Source organism: Cydia pomonella, chromosome 8 (genome assembly GCF_033807575.1).
Source record: "Cydia pomonella isolate Wapato2018A chromosome 8, ilCydPomo1, whole genome shotgun sequence".
Lineage (NCBI taxonomy): Eukaryota > Metazoa > Arthropoda > Insecta > Lepidoptera > Tortricidae > Cydia > Cydia pomonella.
Window position 1 is genome coordinate 13,652,849 of NC_084710.1, and position 20,322 is coordinate 13,673,170.

Consider the following 20,322-nt stretch of genomic DNA (forward strand, 5'->3'; position numbering starts at 1 on the left):
CGACTGTCTACCATCTGCTTACGCAAAGTGCTTGTGTATTTTGGCCACAAGATAGTGATAACCTAGAAAAGTTGGTAACCACTACTAAAATCGAAGGCGACAAGCTGAGATGCAGAAGCCCAATGAGGTAGACAGACCAAATTCACTCAGCCCTTGATGTAACACTCCACGGTGCCCTAAATTCAGCGACAGGCAGAAAGAGGTGGTGGAGGAGAGGTGTCAAAGAGAAGCTGTTCCCTAGAAGTGGCCACGACCCTCAGTGATGAGGAAACCGATGCAAGGAGGACCTCTTCTAGCTATCATAAGACATGGCTTCCACGTAAGCTTTATAAATATAAATATAAATAAATCGTCAAGGGGTGTCGCGAACGTATTGCGAACCAGCTAATATTTGCCAACGTCATGGAGTAGATGGCGCTAGTAGTCACGTTTAATTTAAGTAACCGCTTCTAGGTTATTGGGATTTTTTGAGGGAAGTTGAGAGGGTAGATGAGAACGACAGTAGGAAAAAGGAGGTTGTGTGCGAACAAATCGACGCGGCAGTGATACTTGCTTTTAGATCAAGTCAAGAACGTTCTTATGGTGTTATTAGAATAATGATGTGTCTCTGGTATATTGTGACCAACGTTATCAGTACTCAGAGTGAACAGTGATCCAGTGAGGCTAATATGAACTTAAGGTAAACTTTGTGTGAGGAATGGGGTCGCTATAAGGGGAGGTTTGGAGGCGACTATTAAGCTCAAGAAACCAGGTGGATAATCATGTGATAATAAAGTCGGACACCAGCACAACTCATATCGTCATCTCACTAACATCCAGGCCTCGTATAGGTATGTAGTACATTTACATATCGCTTTCCAGTATCCGTAAAAGCATTAGCTCATTCGATAGGTTAATAAGTATGGTGAGCTTGACGACAAGGGGTTTATTTTAACGAGATTACAATCGCCTTTCGAAATATGTACAAAAACATCATTCCAATCGACTAGGTATCCCCAGAAAAACTGCGTACTATGCGCTGTCATGCGAAGCCGAAAGCCGAGCTGTACGAAAAACATTACCTAGGTACACGTAGGCGTAGGACATGTCCTACGTAATTACCTACAGGCTTAAAAATCGAATAGATAGTCCATAGGAGACTGTAAATACTAAAATTTGGGCTTGGCGAATGGCCAAGTGCGGCATACACTTCGGCTGCGTCCTGATATCATCTGCACATCGTCTATTTTGATTTCAGAATCTATAGGAATATAGTTTGTTCTAGTTATCAGAAGATTACCTAGGTAACATCAATCGCTATTTGCTCACAGTTTTAATCTTATTAATACACGTGTGGGGGAATAGCCATGGGTTTCTTGAATCTAGTTACAATAATAGGATTATACGGTCGCTTCACAAGGTTCCACGTTCGTGTATATAAACGGATTTCAAAGTGTTTATGTCGGCAGTTGACAGCAGCGTGTATGTATACCAATCATAAGTCGCTAGGCCCAGTGACCGGATTCTTGTAGTATTTAATCGTTTTGCGTTCGAATGGTTGTTCGCGCGTTGTGTCGTTGGTACGTGATATTGTGAAAACTTTTGTACTTATGTCTAACACGCGAAGTGCTAATGTGAAAAACGTATTTGTGAAAGTGGTGTGCCTTTGTTGAAAGGCTTACTGTAAGGACTGGTTCCCGCGCGTGAGGAAGGACTTCGGTCCTCGACCCCCACCAGCCAACATGGATTGCTGCATGTCAGAAGAAGCTAAAGAACAGAAAAGAATCAACCAAGAAATAGAGAAGGCGATCAAGAAAGACAAAAGTGCTGCCAGGAGAGAACTCAAACTTCTACTTCTCGGTAAGCTATAAGTAGTTTTGGTTCTACCTTAAACATGGGGTGGATGGATAGGAAAACTCAGTAAAGTCAGTAATCTCACAAGAATATTTCACACTGCCAAATATATTTTTTGATATCTCTCCATTTTGTAGTTGTATGACGATTGTTTTCAATGAAAAAAAACACAACTTACTTAACTGCATAACATAACAGTCAGTAGTTCAGAAAATTTTTCGCAAATTTTACTTTCTAGTAAATAAATATTCTAAGCCACAAGCTACATAAGTTTGAATGCAGGTTTCAAGTAATAATATATATTGAAAAGATAAACACGTTCACAAATAGCTAAACCATATACTACCACAGACAACCACCTATGACCACCCTCAACAACACACAAGCCACAACAATGGAGCGCTCTTCCCAAACTCCAAAACGCCAGCTGTGGTCAGCTATTAGGTTAGTTTTTTACACCATTTTACACCCCAAGCCAGTTGTATCTTCATGGGAGGTGTAAGTACAGAATTAACGCCAAATGGTCTCAGCACTCTTAATGTTTCAAATACAGATAGACTTAGGGACAATTGTCCCACGACATTGCGAGCCTTTCATATGATGTCGCCCGACATATCGAGCGAAGTCCGGCAACGTCGCGGCACTTCGCCCGACGTCGCTGGTGGCACGTGCCGTGGTCCACGACTCGTATCCCTCGTGGGACAATTGTCAATAATCTATCCGTGGCATTAGTGTCCCCGTAAGATGTCTGGCGTAGTGACTAAAAACTACAAAAGAGTAAAGCCGTAAAATCTTCCAGTATCCCGTATTCTTGAAAGCCTCAAAGGCATACTTGGACAGTTGGATACTAAAATCCTTATTCATAAAATTTCCAACCTCTGGTATGAACCTTTTTGAATTATTTTTCTTTCTAACAAACATAAATGTCAAAAAATATTAATAACGCCATTAACTGTCTACGGTTCATGCATGCTCCCTAATGGCGTTATGGCACAGAAACCCCCTAATAACCCCCTATTCATTGATGCGAAGCATTATTTATTTATTATTATTACAATATATTTACACAGCATTACAGTTCGCACCAAAGCGCTGGCAAAGGGTCTAGAAGGCTAAGGAAGGAGAAGTGGCCCCTGTGACGAATATCAGATTTTTATAATGTAATTTGTTGGCTATCTTATAATATAGAAACACCTTAACTTTCAGCCCCCTATCTTGAACCGTCACCGAGATAATGTCAAAAACGTCATTTTATGGACACATTTTTTAAAGTCGTTTTTCTCCTGTAGGGCTAAGATGGTCGGCTCTTTATCATTTGTCACCATACCTGTCACGTTCTAACAAGTATGTAAGCGCAAATGTGACGGGCATAGTGACAAGTGATAAAAATGGAACCATGATGCCACCACTGAACTATATACGGTAGAGCAATCAAACCAATTCATAGCTACAAAGAATGAGTAGGAGTACCTATAACTCAGATTTTTTTAAATATTTAACTCCCCGAAAAAACAATGATTAAAATGTCAGAGATTTGTTTGCCAGCTCTTTTCAACAAGTATTTGTAAAGGTACCTATGAAAAAAATCACATAAACTGCAAATAGTATGAGATAATACCATGCGAAAAATCAATTCAATATAATTGGTGCAACATAGTACCTACTCGTACTATGCAAAAAAGAGCTAGCGTGAAGTGTAGGGAGCTGCACATGCTTAAAAGCGTGAATTGTTTTCGCTTTCAATTCAGCTCACAAGTTGGCAGACCCCCCAACACGCATGGTCTCTATAAATACTTCCGTGATTTAAAAGACCAGCTACAATAAGCTACTAAAGTTCTGACGGAAGATCAGCGCTGTGGTCTCCGCAGCATTTATGCTGAGTCAACGCCTATTCTGTACCACAACACATGACCCACTACTAATCTAAAAATAAGACGTACGTGTTCATTGTTATAACTATAAGTGTCAAATTGTATGTTACTTTTTCTTTGTCTCTTGTCAATTTTCTTTTTGCCTCTTGTTATTTGTTTGTGTCACCAAGCATGTAAGTTGTGGTTGAATAAAGATTTTATCTATCTATCTATCTAGGCAGTACCTAAAGTTTTAATTTCGGCACATTGCGTATGTTCTGGCCCACAAGATCAGGCGCAGCATGCATTTGGCAACATAGCATACTTGCTTAGAGGCTAGGATACCTACTTGTAGGACGTTAGTATATCAAATATTAACTTACTTGTTCACCAGGTACTGGTGAATCGGGCAAGTCAACATTCATCAAGCAGATGAGAATCATTAACGGTGCGGGTTACAGCGACGATGACAAGAAAGGTTTCATCAAGAATATCTATCAGAACATCTTCATGGCGATACAGAGTATGATCCGCGCCATGGATATGCTCAATATACAATACGGGGATCCATCTATGACGGTAAGTGATCATAGCAATGTACCTTTTAAAAATAAATAAATAAATATTGGACATTCTTACACAAATTGACTAAGCCCCTCAGTAAGCCCAAGAAGCTTATGTTGTGAGTACTCAGACAACGATAAATACAATATATAAATATTTAAATACATAGAAGACACCCATGACTCAGGATTCTCAGGAACAAATATCCGTGCTCATCACACGAATAAATGCCCTTACCGGGATTCAAACCCAAGACCTTCGGTTTCATAGGCTACCCACTAGGCCAGACCGGTCGTTATTTTGCAGAACCTTTCTACAAAAAAAGATTTTGGGAAAGATCTCGACAAAATAACTGATTTGGTCAATTCTTTTTTGAGTCATGCAAAAAGGCAGAGGTCATACATAAGGACTAGATAAGACCAAATTGGATTAGGTACCTATATATAATTGCCGGATATTCTTGTCAGCAGCAGAACTGTACAATGCACATATATTCGCACAAATAATTGTATCATATATTTCCAGCCTCAACCTAGAAATCGCAAAAAATAAAATTTTCTGCTTCATACATTTTGATGTCGATATTTTTATTCACACTAAGTATTCCACGATTTTTTCAGTAACATTTTTTTTTACTATTTCAAAGTTGGGATTATATTTAGTGCTTTCGGTAGTACCTACACAACCATTTTGGCTCAGGGTTGAAAAACGCCTGTTTTTGACACATTAAAAATGATTTTCAGGAAAAGGCGGAATTGGTATCTTCAATCGATTTTGAGAGCGTGACCTCATTCGAAAGTCCGTACCCGGAGGCGATCAAAGATCTCTGGAACGACAGCGGGATTCAGGAGTGCTATGATCGCAGACGAGAGTATCAACTCACAGATTCTGCTAAATAGTAAGTATGTCTCCAAATAATATTTCTGTCTTACTCTTTTTTAGAAAAGGCTTAGAAAATAAATTGAATTAATACGCGTTTATTTTCTTAGTACAATAGTCTTACTCTGGATCGACCACAGCGTGGACTATTAAGTTTCATTCAGGTCAAATAAATGTTATCTTAAGGCAAGCTTTGCTAAGCTCACAGAAAGATTATAGGGTAAAGGCACCTATTACCGTGGTAGTTAAGGAACTTTTCAAAAGAGATCCAAAAATTAAGGGTATCAATGCTGTCTAACAGCCAGGAATTTTTTTTTTCATCAGAGCATTTAATGAACTTTCCGTTTCACACGTTTTTGGATTCATTTTGGGTTATTATATGTATTAAAATATTTTTTGAAGCCAAAATGACCAAATCTTCTATTACCGTGGCAAGGGACAGGCTGTGATTCTATTATCGCGAATTGAGCTTTCATTACCGAGGGTACAATTGGCATGATTTTTCTGCAATCGTTAACAGAAACCAAACTCAAAATTCGAAACCTAATACCGAGGGTTAAAACAATAATAACGACGTGGGTTCTGTATATTATTTTTGTGTCATTAAGTTTAATAATGACACAAAAATAAAAATAAAACTATAGGAGTATGTTTAAAAATAAGAGATATATTCGAAGAGATTATAATTACACTTTGGCACAATCAAATACTATTAAATAGTTAACTTACCAAGTACCCACGAGTACCTGTATAACAAGTTATAAGTTGAATGTTTTACATGTAAAACAACAAAAAATATTGATAGTAAAGTTTTACTAAGGACGTATATGACAAATAGGCCTGCCTGTTATTAAATAAAGTAATTTTTAAATGCTATAAAGATTGATAAGAGTTTGTCTTACTGACATAATTAGCTGCACAAAAAAACAAGTAAGTAACATTTTCTCATAAGGCACAGCGCAAATTATAGTCGAAACTTTATAAGCTGGACGTTTACCACCTGAGTGAAAGTTTACCACAGTGAAATGGTAAACGTCCACCTTATACAATTTCGACTATATATAAAAACATGAAAATTTTTAATTCTAATATTTTTGATAAGGTAATTAAGTTAAATGAAGTCTCTCACATATTATGTGTTATAATTTACCCGTTTATAACTAACAAATCACAGTACTTTTCTTATTGCTGATTCTTATAGCTAAAAAAATCATGTCTGAGATTTTGGACTACTGTATAAATAAAATTATATAAAAAAAAATCTAATCGGAATTGTCTGGCAGTTGGGTACCCTTCCTTGTCTGTCAGAGTAATAACTGAATCAGAAAACAGAAGAATTTAAATCTGATAATGATAACTGAAGTCTAAATTTTATCAACGAAATCTGTACTTGCGGTACCCTAAATGCGATATTTCAATACAATACCAAATAGTCACTCGGTAATAGATAACTCTTTAAGAGCCTATTACCGACCCATTCGATATTTCTCTGGGTCGGTAATAGATTTCTATACATTCTATTACCGAGGGTAATATGATCATACCATCGGTAATAGGCTTAATTTGGAGTTTAATTAAACCTAATTCCGACCCATAAAAAGAATAAAACACAGATGTTTTTTCAAATCAAATCAAACACGTATATTACAAGCTTCTTGTAAAGACAAAATCACATAACTGGCAAGTAAATTTTAGGTTTTAACTCAAAATAAAAAAAGTTGACAGATTAAGGGTTCCCATAGAAACAAGGAAATCGGTGCTGAAGTTTTTGTTAAAAATTAAGGGTTAGTTGAATACTTTCCATACCACGGAAATAGCTCTTTAATAGCGTGAATAGATCAAGATTGGAATAAATAAAAAAAAATATAAAATTGATAATTTGTACCAAAACTAAAGAGTAAATAACAAAACTACCACTTTTTCTATTACCGTGGCATACCACGGAATTACTTACCACAGAAGTAATTGGCGCCTATCACCGCTGTATTTTATTTTCAATTTTAAACGTATTTTCCGGTCAAAAACTAAGTTAAAAGTAATTCAAAATCGTGTAGAAAACAATACACAACCTCTTAAAAGGCATTGCACTAGTTTATTTGCCATAACTATTACGTAAAACACTAAGTAAGATTGGAGTGCACTTACCTGTGGTGTCACGCGTCTGTATGGAACAACCGGTTCTTGCGCCGCCGACGCACAAACTGACGAATCGCGAGTTTTTTGTTACACTCACACAAATGCACACTAATGGGCACGATAGACCAATGAATGAGCTTGTTTTGTGTATACTTTATTTCTTAGAGAATAGATCTGTTTGCTTGCAAAATGCGTATTTGTAAACACCGCGGTGTTAGACGTCGATTTTGATACCCGCGTTAATAGCCGCCGTTACCCTATTTTAATGTATAATTAATTAAAGAATCGGTGAATGTCTTCAATTCTGTAGATGCAATATTTAGTTGTGCATGATGTATTTCAGTTATTTAAGCGATCTGGCCAGAATTGAAGCTGCGGATTATCTGCCGACGGAGCAGGACATCCTTCGCGCGCGACAGCCCACTACCGGTATCCTTGAGTATCCGTTTGATCTTGATGGCATCATATTTAGGTAGGTATGTCTCAAAGCGTAAACAGGGTGAAAGATGTAGAAAGCTAGTATTGCCGGTACAATTGTTGCAGGGTAGGGATGAGACCCACCATATGAACTTGGTAAATAATGTATTGAATAAGCTCATATATCCACAAGCTAGAACAGAACCTTTAGCGATCTACAAAACAAATGAAGATGGCGAAGATGTTGAGTGATACCTATAATATTCTATAAGTTTTCAGCAGGCCTGTCACACTGAGAGTAACTAGGCCTTTTTGAGATTGTACGATGTTTTCCTTCTAACCGTCGCTTGATCAATGATTAGCTTTGTTGGCGTTCCACGGGGAATAAGCATCCTTTGATTTCGGTTCTACCAGATTAGAGGCAAAAGCATTCAAAAACCTCATCTGGTTTATGTAGCGACCAGGAATCAGACGAACTTCCTAAAACATTAACAATAGTTATTTGTTTGACAAGGGGACAAAGTTGTTTTTTAACCCTCGTGCTAATTAATACCCGAGAGCAAGTGAAATATTTCAGTAGTTTAGTAGTTCTAAAATGGAATTTTAGGCGTTGCGAGGGTTTCAAGGCCCGAGGATGAAACAAAAAGTGCGCCACCGAGTGAAACACAACCACACCAAAAAATACATACCATCAAAACATTAAAAATCAAATCCAAATGAACGCTGTTACATATTTATTTTATAATTTATAATCATCACATAAATGTTAAATCTGTCAGCCAAAACGAGGAATCCACTCAAGATTTTCATGTAATTACTTTGCCGCTCTTGTGGATAAAATGCAAATTCCTCATTCGTTTTTGAAGTATGAAGAGCGCTTTTAACAGCTGGTGTGGTGAAAAACTCTTTTCTTATCTAGTTTCATTAAACGTATGTATATTTTTCCCATCAGGATGGTAGACGTCGGGGGCCAGAGATCCGAGAGAAGAAAGTGGATTCACTGTTTTGAAAATGTCACCTCCATCATATTCTTAGGAGTACTTAGTGAATATGACCAAATTTTATTCGAATCTAATAATGAGGTTAGTCCTTTATTTATTTTTTTAATATTCCGTATTTACACCGAAACTAGATTGCCAGTTAAATTTTATTAAAAGCACTTAAGCCCTCCTATGCTTAGACTGTAGACCCGGATCCGTGCGTGGGAATTTAAATCGGGTTAAAGATATTTTTAATTATCAAAAGAAATATTACATTTCACTTAATGAGATAAGTCGATACAAATCTATTATTTAAATGTCAAATTTGACAGGGCGCATACGAGGGGTAAAAACCCGCCTTAGTGTGTGAAATCTGTGTATTTTTTGACGTACGCGTTTGCTTTAAGTGTCATTTTGTATGAGATTTTTGACTTTCCAAAACGTCCCGCTTGGCGCGCTGTCCAAAAACCCATACAAAATGAGACTTAACGCAAACGCGTACGTCACGTTTCGCTATCGACTAAATTTACACTAGGGGTACAGATCCGATTGAGTTCACGCAGTCGCTAACGCAAACGTCAAGTATCAACTCATGATAGCCGTACATTTTTTTTATCAAACTTAACATCCCTTTTAATGATCTGATTTTGCTACAGTCACGTCTGAAAATATCGATACGGACCAAGTGCCAAAAAGATGTCTACACTACCTTAATATTTGAGCAATAAGGTTGTGTATACATATTTTTTCACTTTGTCCGTATCGATATTTTCAGACGTGACTGTACCGCATAATAAGGATGCAATTTATGTTTATTTTCAGAACCGGATGGATGAGTCAAAGGCGTTGTTTAAAACCATCATCACCCAACCCTGGTTTCAGAACTCCTCGGTCATCCTCTTCCTCAACAAGAAGGACTTGCTCGAGGAGAAAATCATGACGTCACATCTCTGTGACTACTTCCCTGAATACACCGGTATGGAGTTTCATACTTAAACTGTACCCCTAGTGTAAATATTTTCGACAGCGAAACGTTACGTACGCGTTTGCGTTAAGTCTCATTTTGTATGGGTTTTTGAACAGCGCGCCAAGCGGGACGTTTTGGAAAGTCAAAAATCTCATACAAAATGACACTTAACGCAAACGCGTACGTAACGTTTCTCTGTCGAAAATATTTACACTAGAGGTACTGATATTCCTATAGAACTAAATACATAGATATAATATAAGAAAAGTAAAGTGACCAGGAGGTCAATTCAAACTTACATTTTGACATCAAAATGATGACATTTTGTTACCATTCGATTCGCCTGTGTATCTCGCCTGCATCAATACATAGGTATTAGGTATATGAACCAGCAAAATCACAAAGTGGCCAGGACCACATGGGAAAAGAAAATCAGGAAAACCCAAAACAAGATGGTCGAAGGACATTATAGATATAGCCGGCGAAAATTGGCCAATTTAAGCCAAAGACCGAGACAAATGGAAAAACATGGAGGAGGCCTATACCCGACAGGGGTGCATAATAGAAGTATTATAAGCAATAGGTATATAATAAATGTTCAAACTAGAATCAAAATCAACACGATGTAACAAAAATGATTATGGAAATAAAAAGGCTTTATTATTATTATTATATGAACGAGTACGAGCTAATTTCTCGCGCTAATTATAAATTTGATCATTTACATATCAAAATGTACGTTGCCTGTACATTACCGGGTCGATAAGTATTATTAAGGATAAAGTCCAGTGCAGACGGGATGATCAAATCGACTTATTTGATCAGAAATGAAATCGGCGTCAATATCCAATTTAATCAAATAATCACCAATTTTAGATTGATGATAAATGTGAATACTAGCGTCACGAATTGGTTTCTTGCGTCCGCACCTCCATTTTATCGGTAATATCGGTCATAAAAGGTCGAAATATGCGAGCAAAATTGGCGTTTGCGTCCACACGGCCTGATTTGATCAGACAATTTAATCAGATTGGCGAAAAATTGTTCCCGTCTGGACTGGCCTTAATACGTAGCGTCAATACATATTACTTGTTGGACCAGCATTGTACAGTGAATTATCATCAATGTCAGTAGCTAATTATCATAATGATGGTCCAGAGGCCAGATACGTACCGAGTCTACGCCAGACTAACAAAACGTACAAATCCTCAGGTCCGAAACAAGATGCCCCAAAGGCGATGGACTTCATACTACAGAAGTTTCTGGCCGAAAACCCCGATCCGGACAGACAGTGTTACTCCCATTTCACGACAGCCACAGGTTGAAAATCATTTCTGCGATATACCTATACTAAGGATGACTCACGTAAGACCGGCCCAGGGCCGGGCCGGAGCTTCCGGCGCTTCGTTTTCTTTGGAAAGCACCACGTTATCATAGATCAGCCGTCATAGAAAATGTAAATTTAAAAGTGAAAAAAATACTATCTTGGGTAGACTTGAACTCACCCAAGCTGCTGCAGTGTCCAAGCTGGAGTATCGATCCAGAGACCGTGAGTTCAAGTCACACCCAAGGCAGTATTTTTTACACTTTTAAATTTATTCTAAGCTTAATAGCATCGTTCGCTGACGTTTCTGCTTATTAAAAATTAACATAGAGTGTGTCGTGAGACGTACCTAGTCGTAGTCGTAGATGTTGGAAAGTGCTGGCTGTTCATATTGTCTATGATCGCGGGAATATTTGAATTTGTTTTCTTGACATGGTTTTCTATTTTGATGTCATTATATCGATCGTGTAACATGTGTTGATTTTCTCTCTGAATAAACCTAATCAATACTGCATCAATATATTCCTTTTATTTCGTCACTGCTTTCCACCATCAGTGGTAGCAGAGCGTGGTTAGTAAAAATAAAAGTGATAAATAAAATGGAAGAATAAAAAAGTGTAAAAGTGAGAAAAGAAAAATGGGTTCGAATTTTCGTAACATCGAAACATTAACGAAATCTAATTACGACACATGGTGCCTACAAGCACAAGCAATCTTAATAAGAAGTGACTTGTGGGAATACGTGAGCGGCGAAAAAAAGTTATTGGAGACCGCGACTACTGATGAAAAAAGTGCTTTTGAAAAAGAAGATAGAAAAGCAAGGTCTGAGTTATTACTGCTAATATCTCCAGCAGAACTTAAGCAAATTAAAGGTTGCAACACGTCAAAAGAGGTATGGGATAAATTAGTATCCATCTATCAAAGCTCGGGACCAGCCAGAAAAGCTACCCTATTAAAACAATTAGTTTTGAAGAAAATGTCACCTCAAGAAGATGTAAGAGACCATCTCAACAACTTCATGGATGTCGTAGGTAAACTTGAAGACATGAAAGTCACTATCAACTCAGAGCTGTTAAGCATAATGATGTTGTACAGTCTGCCTACAAATTTCGACAGCTTTAGAACGGCGATTGAGTCGAGAGATACTTTGCCTAGCCCTGAAACTCTCAAGGTAAAAATAATCGAAGAACATGAAGCAAGGACGCAATCTAAGTCCCAAACTTCAGAGGCATTCTATGTGAAAGCAAAGAAAAAGAGTTTAATGTGCAGCAATTGTAATAAAAAAGGGCATTCAACGGAAGATTGTTGGTCGAAGAAAAAACAAAAGAAAAACGTAAACAAAAATCAACAAAAGAGCTTCAATGTATGTCTGACAACTGAAAGTACTGATACGTCAAAATTCAAAAATGGATCGTGGTGTCTAGACAGCGGCTGTACGTCGCACATGACAGGAGAAGAAGATTTGTTGACAAACCTAATCCCTGTGTCTGATAAATTACGATTGGCGTCAGAGAAGCATACTGCAAATGTAGAAGGTAAAGGAAAAGTGGTACTACATGCTGATGAGTACGAATATATTTTAAAAAATACGCTTTACGTTCCGGACTTGACAAATAATCTAATGTCAGTAAGCAAAATAACAGATAATGGCTTTAAAGTCTTATTTGAAAAGAATCAAGCTAGTGTACTAGAAGACGAAAGTGTAATCTTAAAAGCAAAGAAAAGAGATGGGTTATACTACCTTGAACTTGAAGAGTCGACGGAGACAGCAAATTTCACACCTGTAGTAGAAAGCGAAATTATGAAGTGGCATAAAAAATTAGGTCATGCTAATGAGAGAGACCTGAAACTAATGCAAAGAAATGAGATGATAAGAGGACTTGATTTCAAAGAAAAATCTCTTGAACCATGTGAAACCTGTATCAAAGGTAAAATGTCAACTCTACCATTTCAAAGCTATGGTGAAATATTCTCTACTGAGCCTCTACAGATAATATACAGTGATGTATGCGGTCCTTTCGAGCATCAATCATTGGGCGGTTCGAAGTATTACGTCACGTTCATAGACGACTTCACAAGATACTGCTGTGTATACTTCATGTCAGAAAAAAATGAAGTTATCGAAAAATTCAAGGAGTATAAGAAGAACGTCGAACTATTCCATAAAACCAAGATACAGAACCTCCATACAGACAATGGTGGTGAGTACCGATCAAAACCTTTCGACAACCTCCTCAAAGAGTATGGTATAAACAGAAGACTGACTACTCCTTACACACCTCAATCGAACGGGTGTAGCGAGAGAAAAAACAGATCTCTGATGGAAAAAACAAGATGTCTAATGCTTGACTCCAATGTCCCTCCATATTTATGGGCAGAGGCAGTGAACACTGCTAATTACTTGATAAACAGAAGCCCAGCAAGAGCTCTGAAAGGAAGTTCGCCCTACGAGAAGTGGACAGGAAGAATACCATCAGGAAATCACCTACATGTATTCGGAAACAGAGCGTTTGTTTTGAATAAAAATCGCAGAGGAAAATTGACTGCGAAAGCTATTGAAGGAGTGTTTATAGGATATGCGAGAAACGCAAAAGGTTTCAGAATATACATACCGGCGAAAAATGACATTGTTATCAGCAGAGATGTACGAATAATGGAGAAGATGCATTTCAAAATTAATACTGATGAACAATATGAAAATATTCAACGAGCACGTTCAGAATCTAAAAAAGAAGAAATTGAAATTGAATTAGAACCTTGTAAAACTAATAATTATTTACCTTTTCAGGAACCTAATCAATTTTCTTCTGATTCAGAGTTTTTTTTCCAACCTGTTGTTGCTGATCCAGAAATTTCAGAGCCATTTGAGATACCTGACCCTGCTCCAAGTGCAAGACCACAGAGAGTAGTGAGGCCGCCAAAATGGACACGAGATTACGAGCTAAGTAGTTGTGTTACTATGTCTGCGTCTGAAAATAAAACTGACTGCTCGCTACTTACTTATGAAGAAGCTGTGACAAGCACGGACAAGCGAAATTGGGAGAAGGCAATTCAATCTGAGAAGGATTCACTCGAAAAGAACAACACGTGGGTAATAGTTGACAAGTCAGAAGCCAAAGGACACAAGATTCTGTCCAACAAATGGGTATTTAGAATAAAAGATGACGGTACGTACAAGGCGAGATTAGTCGTACGTGGCTGCGAGCAGAAGGGTAACCTGGATTTTGAAGAAATTTATAGCCCAGTTGTAAGTCAATCTGCTCTAAAGACATTATTAGCCGTTGCCGCATCTAAAAATTACTACTTCATGACTTTTGATGTCAAGACCGCTTTCTTATATGGCGAACTGACAGATGAAGTTTACATGAAACTACCTGTTGGCTATGACATTGGCCAAAATGGAACGGAAAAAGTTTGTCGATTACGAAAATCACTATACGGATTAAAACAAGCTCCGTTCACATGGAATAAAACCTTTACCCGAGCGATGTTTGATTTAGGGTTCAAGACAATAAAAACCGAAAGATGCGTATTCGTAAACGAAGACAAGTCAATAATAATTGGATTGTTTGTTGACGATGGACTGGTCATAGGAAAAGACCGAAAAAAGATAGACTGCTTATTGAAAAAACTTGAAACAAAATTCGAGATGAAAAGAAATGAAAATCCAAATACTTACCTGGGTATGGAAATTCATAACTCCAAAGAAGGAATAAGGTTGACACAGAAGACCTATATTAACGATACTCTGGAAAAATATAATATGAAAAATGCTAAATCTTGTGACACACCTGGAAGCAACGATGCCAAGTCGACACAGGAAACTCCTCAGGAGAAGGAATACCCCTATAGAGAGGCAGTGGGGAGTCTACTGTATCTATCGACCAGAACGAGACCTGACATTGCACAGGCTGTAAATTTAGTTAGCAGAAATGTTGAAAATCCGACTAAACAAGATGTCGTAAAAGTGAAGAGAATATTCAGATATCTAGTTGGAACGAAAGAGAAGGGCATACTGTTTAAAAGAAATAGCCCGTTAGAAATTATAAATGCCTACTCGGATTCTGACTATGCGGGAGATCCGAAGACGAGACGAAGCACATCTGGCTCAGTACTTATGATAGCAAATGGACCTGTTTCATGGACATCCAAGAGACAACCCATAGTGTCCCTTTCATCTATAGAAGCTGAATTTATTGCTGCAGCAGAATGCTGTAAAGAAGCGTTATACCTAAAATCGTTTTTAAAGGAAATAACAGATATAGAAGCAAAAATAAATCTTCATGTCGACAACCAAAGCTCGATACAGCTAGTAAAATCTGGTTCCTGCAACAAAAGATCTAAGCATATAGACGTGCGATACCATTTCATACACGAACACTTTGTGCAAGGGCTGATCAACATAAGCTACTGCCCAACCGAAGTACAGTTAGCAGACATAATGACAAAGCCATTGGGTAAAGTGAAGTTTGCTGGACACTGTGAGACGTTAATGTGTGGATAGTGCCATACTGCAGCCACATGAGCATCCACCAGGAGAAGGTGTTGGAAAGTGCTGGCTGTTCATATTGTCTATGATCGCGGGAATATTTGAATTTGTTTTCTTGACATGGTTTTCTATTTTGATGTCATTATATCGATCGTGTAACATGTGTTGATTTTCTCTCTGAATAAACCTAATCAATATTGCATCAATATATTCCTTTTATTTCGTCACTGCTTTCCACCATCAGTAGACGTGTCGGACGCTTCGGCCTGGGCACGGCCCGGTGCCCAAGTGCTGCGGCTCTATGAGGTGCACAAAGACATACCAGTTGAGTTCTTAACTTCTTAGACCACTGGAATAGTAGATTGAGTCACAAGGGAGCAAAATGTCATTTTTACGGCGAGGGCGTACGTTGAATTCCCTGAACGTAGTGTGTTACGCCTAAGATGGAAATAATTTTGCTATCATGTGATACTGCTTCATCATCTATGAGCAAATTATTATGTTTCAAAATATTATTTAAGCTAAAAAAAAATATATATATAAAAAATATAAAAAAGTGTCCTTAAACAAAAAAGTGCTACTTTGTTCCCTCATGGCAGGGAAGAAAAGTGACACTTTGATCCCTCCTGCCAGAGAAGAAAAAGCCCTTTTCTAAGCAGGTGATGTGAAAAATACATTCCAGCCTGTATATTTATTGACTGGTGGTCGTTGACTCTTCTCTAAATATGCCGAACCCTGCGCTAGACTATAAATTGTCACTCTTGTGTTTATATGATAGCGTCTGCGTTTTTTAGCTAGATAGTATGTTGTGGTGACTAAAAAAACATTTAGATATTAGGTCTGATCTTGCCTCAACCACATAGCTGTCCGTCCGTGTTTTTAGGGTTCCGTACCGAAAGGGTGAAACGGGACCCTATCACTAAGACTCCGCTGTCCGTCCGTCTGTCTGTCTGTCGGTCTGTCACCAGACTGTATCTGATGAACCATGAAGATGAATTATTTCTGTTACCGCTATAACAACAAATACTAAAAAGTACGGAACCCTCGGTGGGTTCGTCCGAATCGCACTAATTGTCCGTTTTTTTTGTTAGTTTACAATAACATAGTCGATGTCGTATAAATAGATCTCCTTTGTCCGATCAGTAAGGCTACCGCCAGTTTTACACTGACATATTCTATATACCTTTTTGTTTCTAAGTTTCATCCGACATATATCGGATAAAAACACTCTTAGGGTAAATTTAACAAAACAAATGTGGAAAGTCCATGTGACCACTTGAAAGGTTTCCAACAGGCGATTATAGAATATAGACGGATAAGCGACGAATTACGAAGCCATAAAGTATATTACTTTGATTGTTATAAAAAACGTGCTTCTATAATTTTTATGTAGAATGCCAGTACCTACATATTGCACATGCTGTATATTTTCTTTAAATCTTTCTTTTAAATAGTTCATTCACACAAAGTTCAGGAAGAACTAGTGTAGGTAAGAGTAAAAACATCAGAGATCATTTAAATACAGTTTTAATAATCAGATAATCACAAAATACGAGTATAATACGCTCTAGATGATACGTGAGCCGATTCGCGCTCAAAACCAATCTACCAGTTCTACCACAACACAAGACGGACGACGCCGCTAGTGATGTGGCACTGCCAGTTACGATTTACGATTGTGATGTGTGACCACCTAAGTGGAGTGGGTTGATTTTCGCAACTCGGTTGACTGTACCTGCATTGCATAGCGAAAAAATCGTAAATTACCACATAGCGTCAGACCAAGATGAGTTGGCAGAGACTTTGAAAGCCTAGACAGCGTTATTTTAAACGTTAAACTTCTATGAAATTTTGACGTTTATTTAACACTTACACAGGCTGGGCTATTAAAGTCGCTGCCAACTTAGCTTGGACTGCCTCTAATTTGCTAACTCTACAATCGGCAAAATTAAATAAACTTAATCTTACTCTTTTGCCCTATTTTTCGAAATGTTGGTCACCCTTAGAAACATATCTAAGGCTTAGAACGTACTGCGATTCATTTTTTGCTGTTTCTGTTTTGCATGTGCGTGCGCTTATGAAGCATGCCGTACGTTACACTTTTTGCGGTTCTGAAACCGCATGAAATTAATCGCAGTACGTTCTAAGCCTAAAGAAATTTTGTAACGCGCTGCTTCCTGCCTTAAATATTTAGTAAAAAAAAGTATTATTGTGTTGGACAAAAAAAACATCCTATGATTCTTTGCTATTTGTTCACGAAGTTTTTTTTACAAAGTTATAATACTTTCGTATGTCTGGATTTTCTCCTCTGTCTGCTTATAGTCGGTGTTCCCTTCCCTTATAAACGGTTCTCTCCACATTGACCTTAGCTTTACACCTTCTTTGCAACAACAAAAAAAAATTGTGATTAATAATTTGACACCTCTTATGGTGGTACCTCACCACTCAGTTACTTGTCTCTCGTTGGCTTGAACTGACTTATCCTTTCATCCCCACTTTGTGCATGTAAATTTCTTTAACAATAAGTATATAGAGTAAGGCCAAGATAATTTGGCAGCGATTTTGATAGCCCAGCTTGTGCAAGTCGTCATAATTTCATAAAAGTTTGACATTTAAAATAACACTTGCACTGTCTGGGCTGTCAAAATCGCTGGCAACTTATCTTGGTATGACCCTAACCTTTTATTTATTTATTGTTTTTTCATGCTGCCTTGGATTATTTAAAAGACACTGAAAACATCAAATTGGTGTTCTGTGCCGTAAAAGATACAATTATGCAGGCTGCTTTAAAAGAATTCAATTTGGCTTAATGCAACGTGCATGTGTTCTATAAATTACTTAATTAAATATATATTTTTTATGACAGTGATTGTTTTCTTTCTCTTCCCTTCAAATAGATTACATTCGGATGGCAACTGCAGTGCAGCAGCACTACTGCTGCTACTTGTTAGAAAGTGACAGGCATGATAACAGATGATAAAACACCGACCATATTAACCCTACTGGAGATTGACAGTGAATACAGTGGTCATTGATATATATCTAATGGGGCCAACACAGCGGTGTCACGCATTCGAATTCGAGCCAATCGTGCAGTCTAACGCCACAACGCGATTTGATGAGTTCACATCACGCGCGCGATTGGTCGCAAGTGTCGCAACTAGTTGCGTTAGACTTTAAAGGCCCGTCCTTAGAAATATGTCAATGACAGTGATAGTGTACTTTTATAGGGAGCGTACATAAACTGTAGGGGGCAGCACAAGGGCCGCTTGTTTATTGGTGCAAACTGTAAATGTCAAGTTTAAGCTTCCAATGTCGACCACAAGATGGCAGAACCGACAATGCACATAAAAACGCAGGTGAACTGTAAAGGGCAGCACCCACTTTGGCGTGAAGTGTCAATGTTATTATGATTCCAGTTTAGACCACAAGATGGCAGACCCTCCAACACGCACGGCCCCTATACAGTTAGGACCTTTAAGGGGAAAGGAGATAACGTCACGTGATCGCTTCTCACTACAACGTAGTCCCCATTTTCTTTGCAGGATTTTTTTGACTTTTTGATTATTATAAGAGTCAGGAGCGTTCAATAATTTGAATGAATTGTTTATCGATCGTAACTTTTATAACATTCAATAAATCAAAAAAAAGTGTAACGAAGAAACACATCTATGATTAAATACAATAAATTGTGTAATAATATTTTCCATAATGGCTGTATCCAGGGAGGAAAATGGAGTCCTACGTCTGTATGGAGAAGCGGTCATTCTCTACACTATCCTTTCTAAAGATATTTTTATGATCTCCGAGACATGCTTTTATGTACGATGTACACACTACCGGGTGTGGCCTGTAACACGAGCAATAAATTTGTTAAACTAGCAAAACTGTAGGCTGTACTCCTCAACATACTTACCAACATTTGTTCAGCGATTTCTTAATTTGAATTCTTCAGACTTCCTATTTTTAATACAAATTAAATATTACCTTCAATGTACGCTGTCATCAGTGTAATTGACGTTGATTGTCACGCTGTAAACTAAACAAAATACGCAATGCATTGCGTCTTAGAATAAACTTTAAAGTGTTCTAAAAATCAAAATAATAGTTATTTTTAAAAGTTGCTGAACAAATGTTGGTCAGTTTGAGAAGTACAGCCTACAGTTTACTTTTTTGCTCCTGTTACAGGCCACACCCGGTATATGGAATACATATGGAACGACTTGGTAGTGATGAACTTGGTCGCACAATTTTTAGCATCCATGCATACATATTTCTATGGAGGGCTGTTAAGCTAATATAATTGCTGACTGTAGTGTACTTCTCACTTTCTTACTTGATGCGAAAACTTGACCGAAACGGACTATAAATAAATAAAATGCATTATCAAATGTTTTCTTTCAAACTCGTGTCAATTTATTCAAATTCCGGACACCACTTTACTATTGATCATTGGGAATATTTAGCTTATGAGAGTAGGTACATACTTACCACCTAACACCACTACCGTGACTACCGCCTCAAGGCGAGGCGCATATACTCACTACTTTTAATGGATAACTAAATAGGTAGGGTAACTCTGCTTTGATCACTTGAGCGTTGAGCATCGAAACAGGAATTTAGCTAATTACCTCGTCAGACCAAAATTTGCCAGCGATTTTGGCAGCCCCGATAGTGTATAGTCGTTAGATTTGTAGCTGGCTCCCAACGGCTTATCCTTTGTCTATTGTTAACTAAAACGGCGCGTGCCACTACCTGCAAAAAAAGAGCCCGGTCACTTTGACCGGTTATTTAATTACAACTTCTATGGTAATTGAAATAAGATTCAATATGAATAATATGGAAAAATAATTTGCGATTTCTTGTGTGTTCCCTATACGGTG

At 37.8% G+C, this 20,322-nt stretch overlaps 1 protein-coding gene across 1 annotated transcript; it reads left to right on the forward strand.

Annotated features, from left to right (window-relative positions):
• Nucleotides 1-1,438: 1,438 nt before the first annotated feature.
• LOC133520627 (G protein alpha q subunit-like) lies at nt 1,439-18,304 on the forward strand. Its single transcript, XM_061855156.1, has 8 exons — nt 1,439-1,839; nt 4,078-4,262; nt 4,991-5,145; nt 7,606-7,734; nt 8,632-8,761; nt 9,482-9,635; nt 10,839-10,946; nt 18,167-18,304. Exons 1-8 carry the CDS (start codon nt 1,722-1,724, stop codon nt 18,247-18,249), a joined length of 1,062 nt encoding a protein of 353 aa, XP_061711140.1. The 5' UTR covers nt 1,439-1,721; the 3' UTR covers nt 18,250-18,304.
• The last annotated feature ends 2,018 nt before the right edge of the window (nt 18,305-20,322 follow it).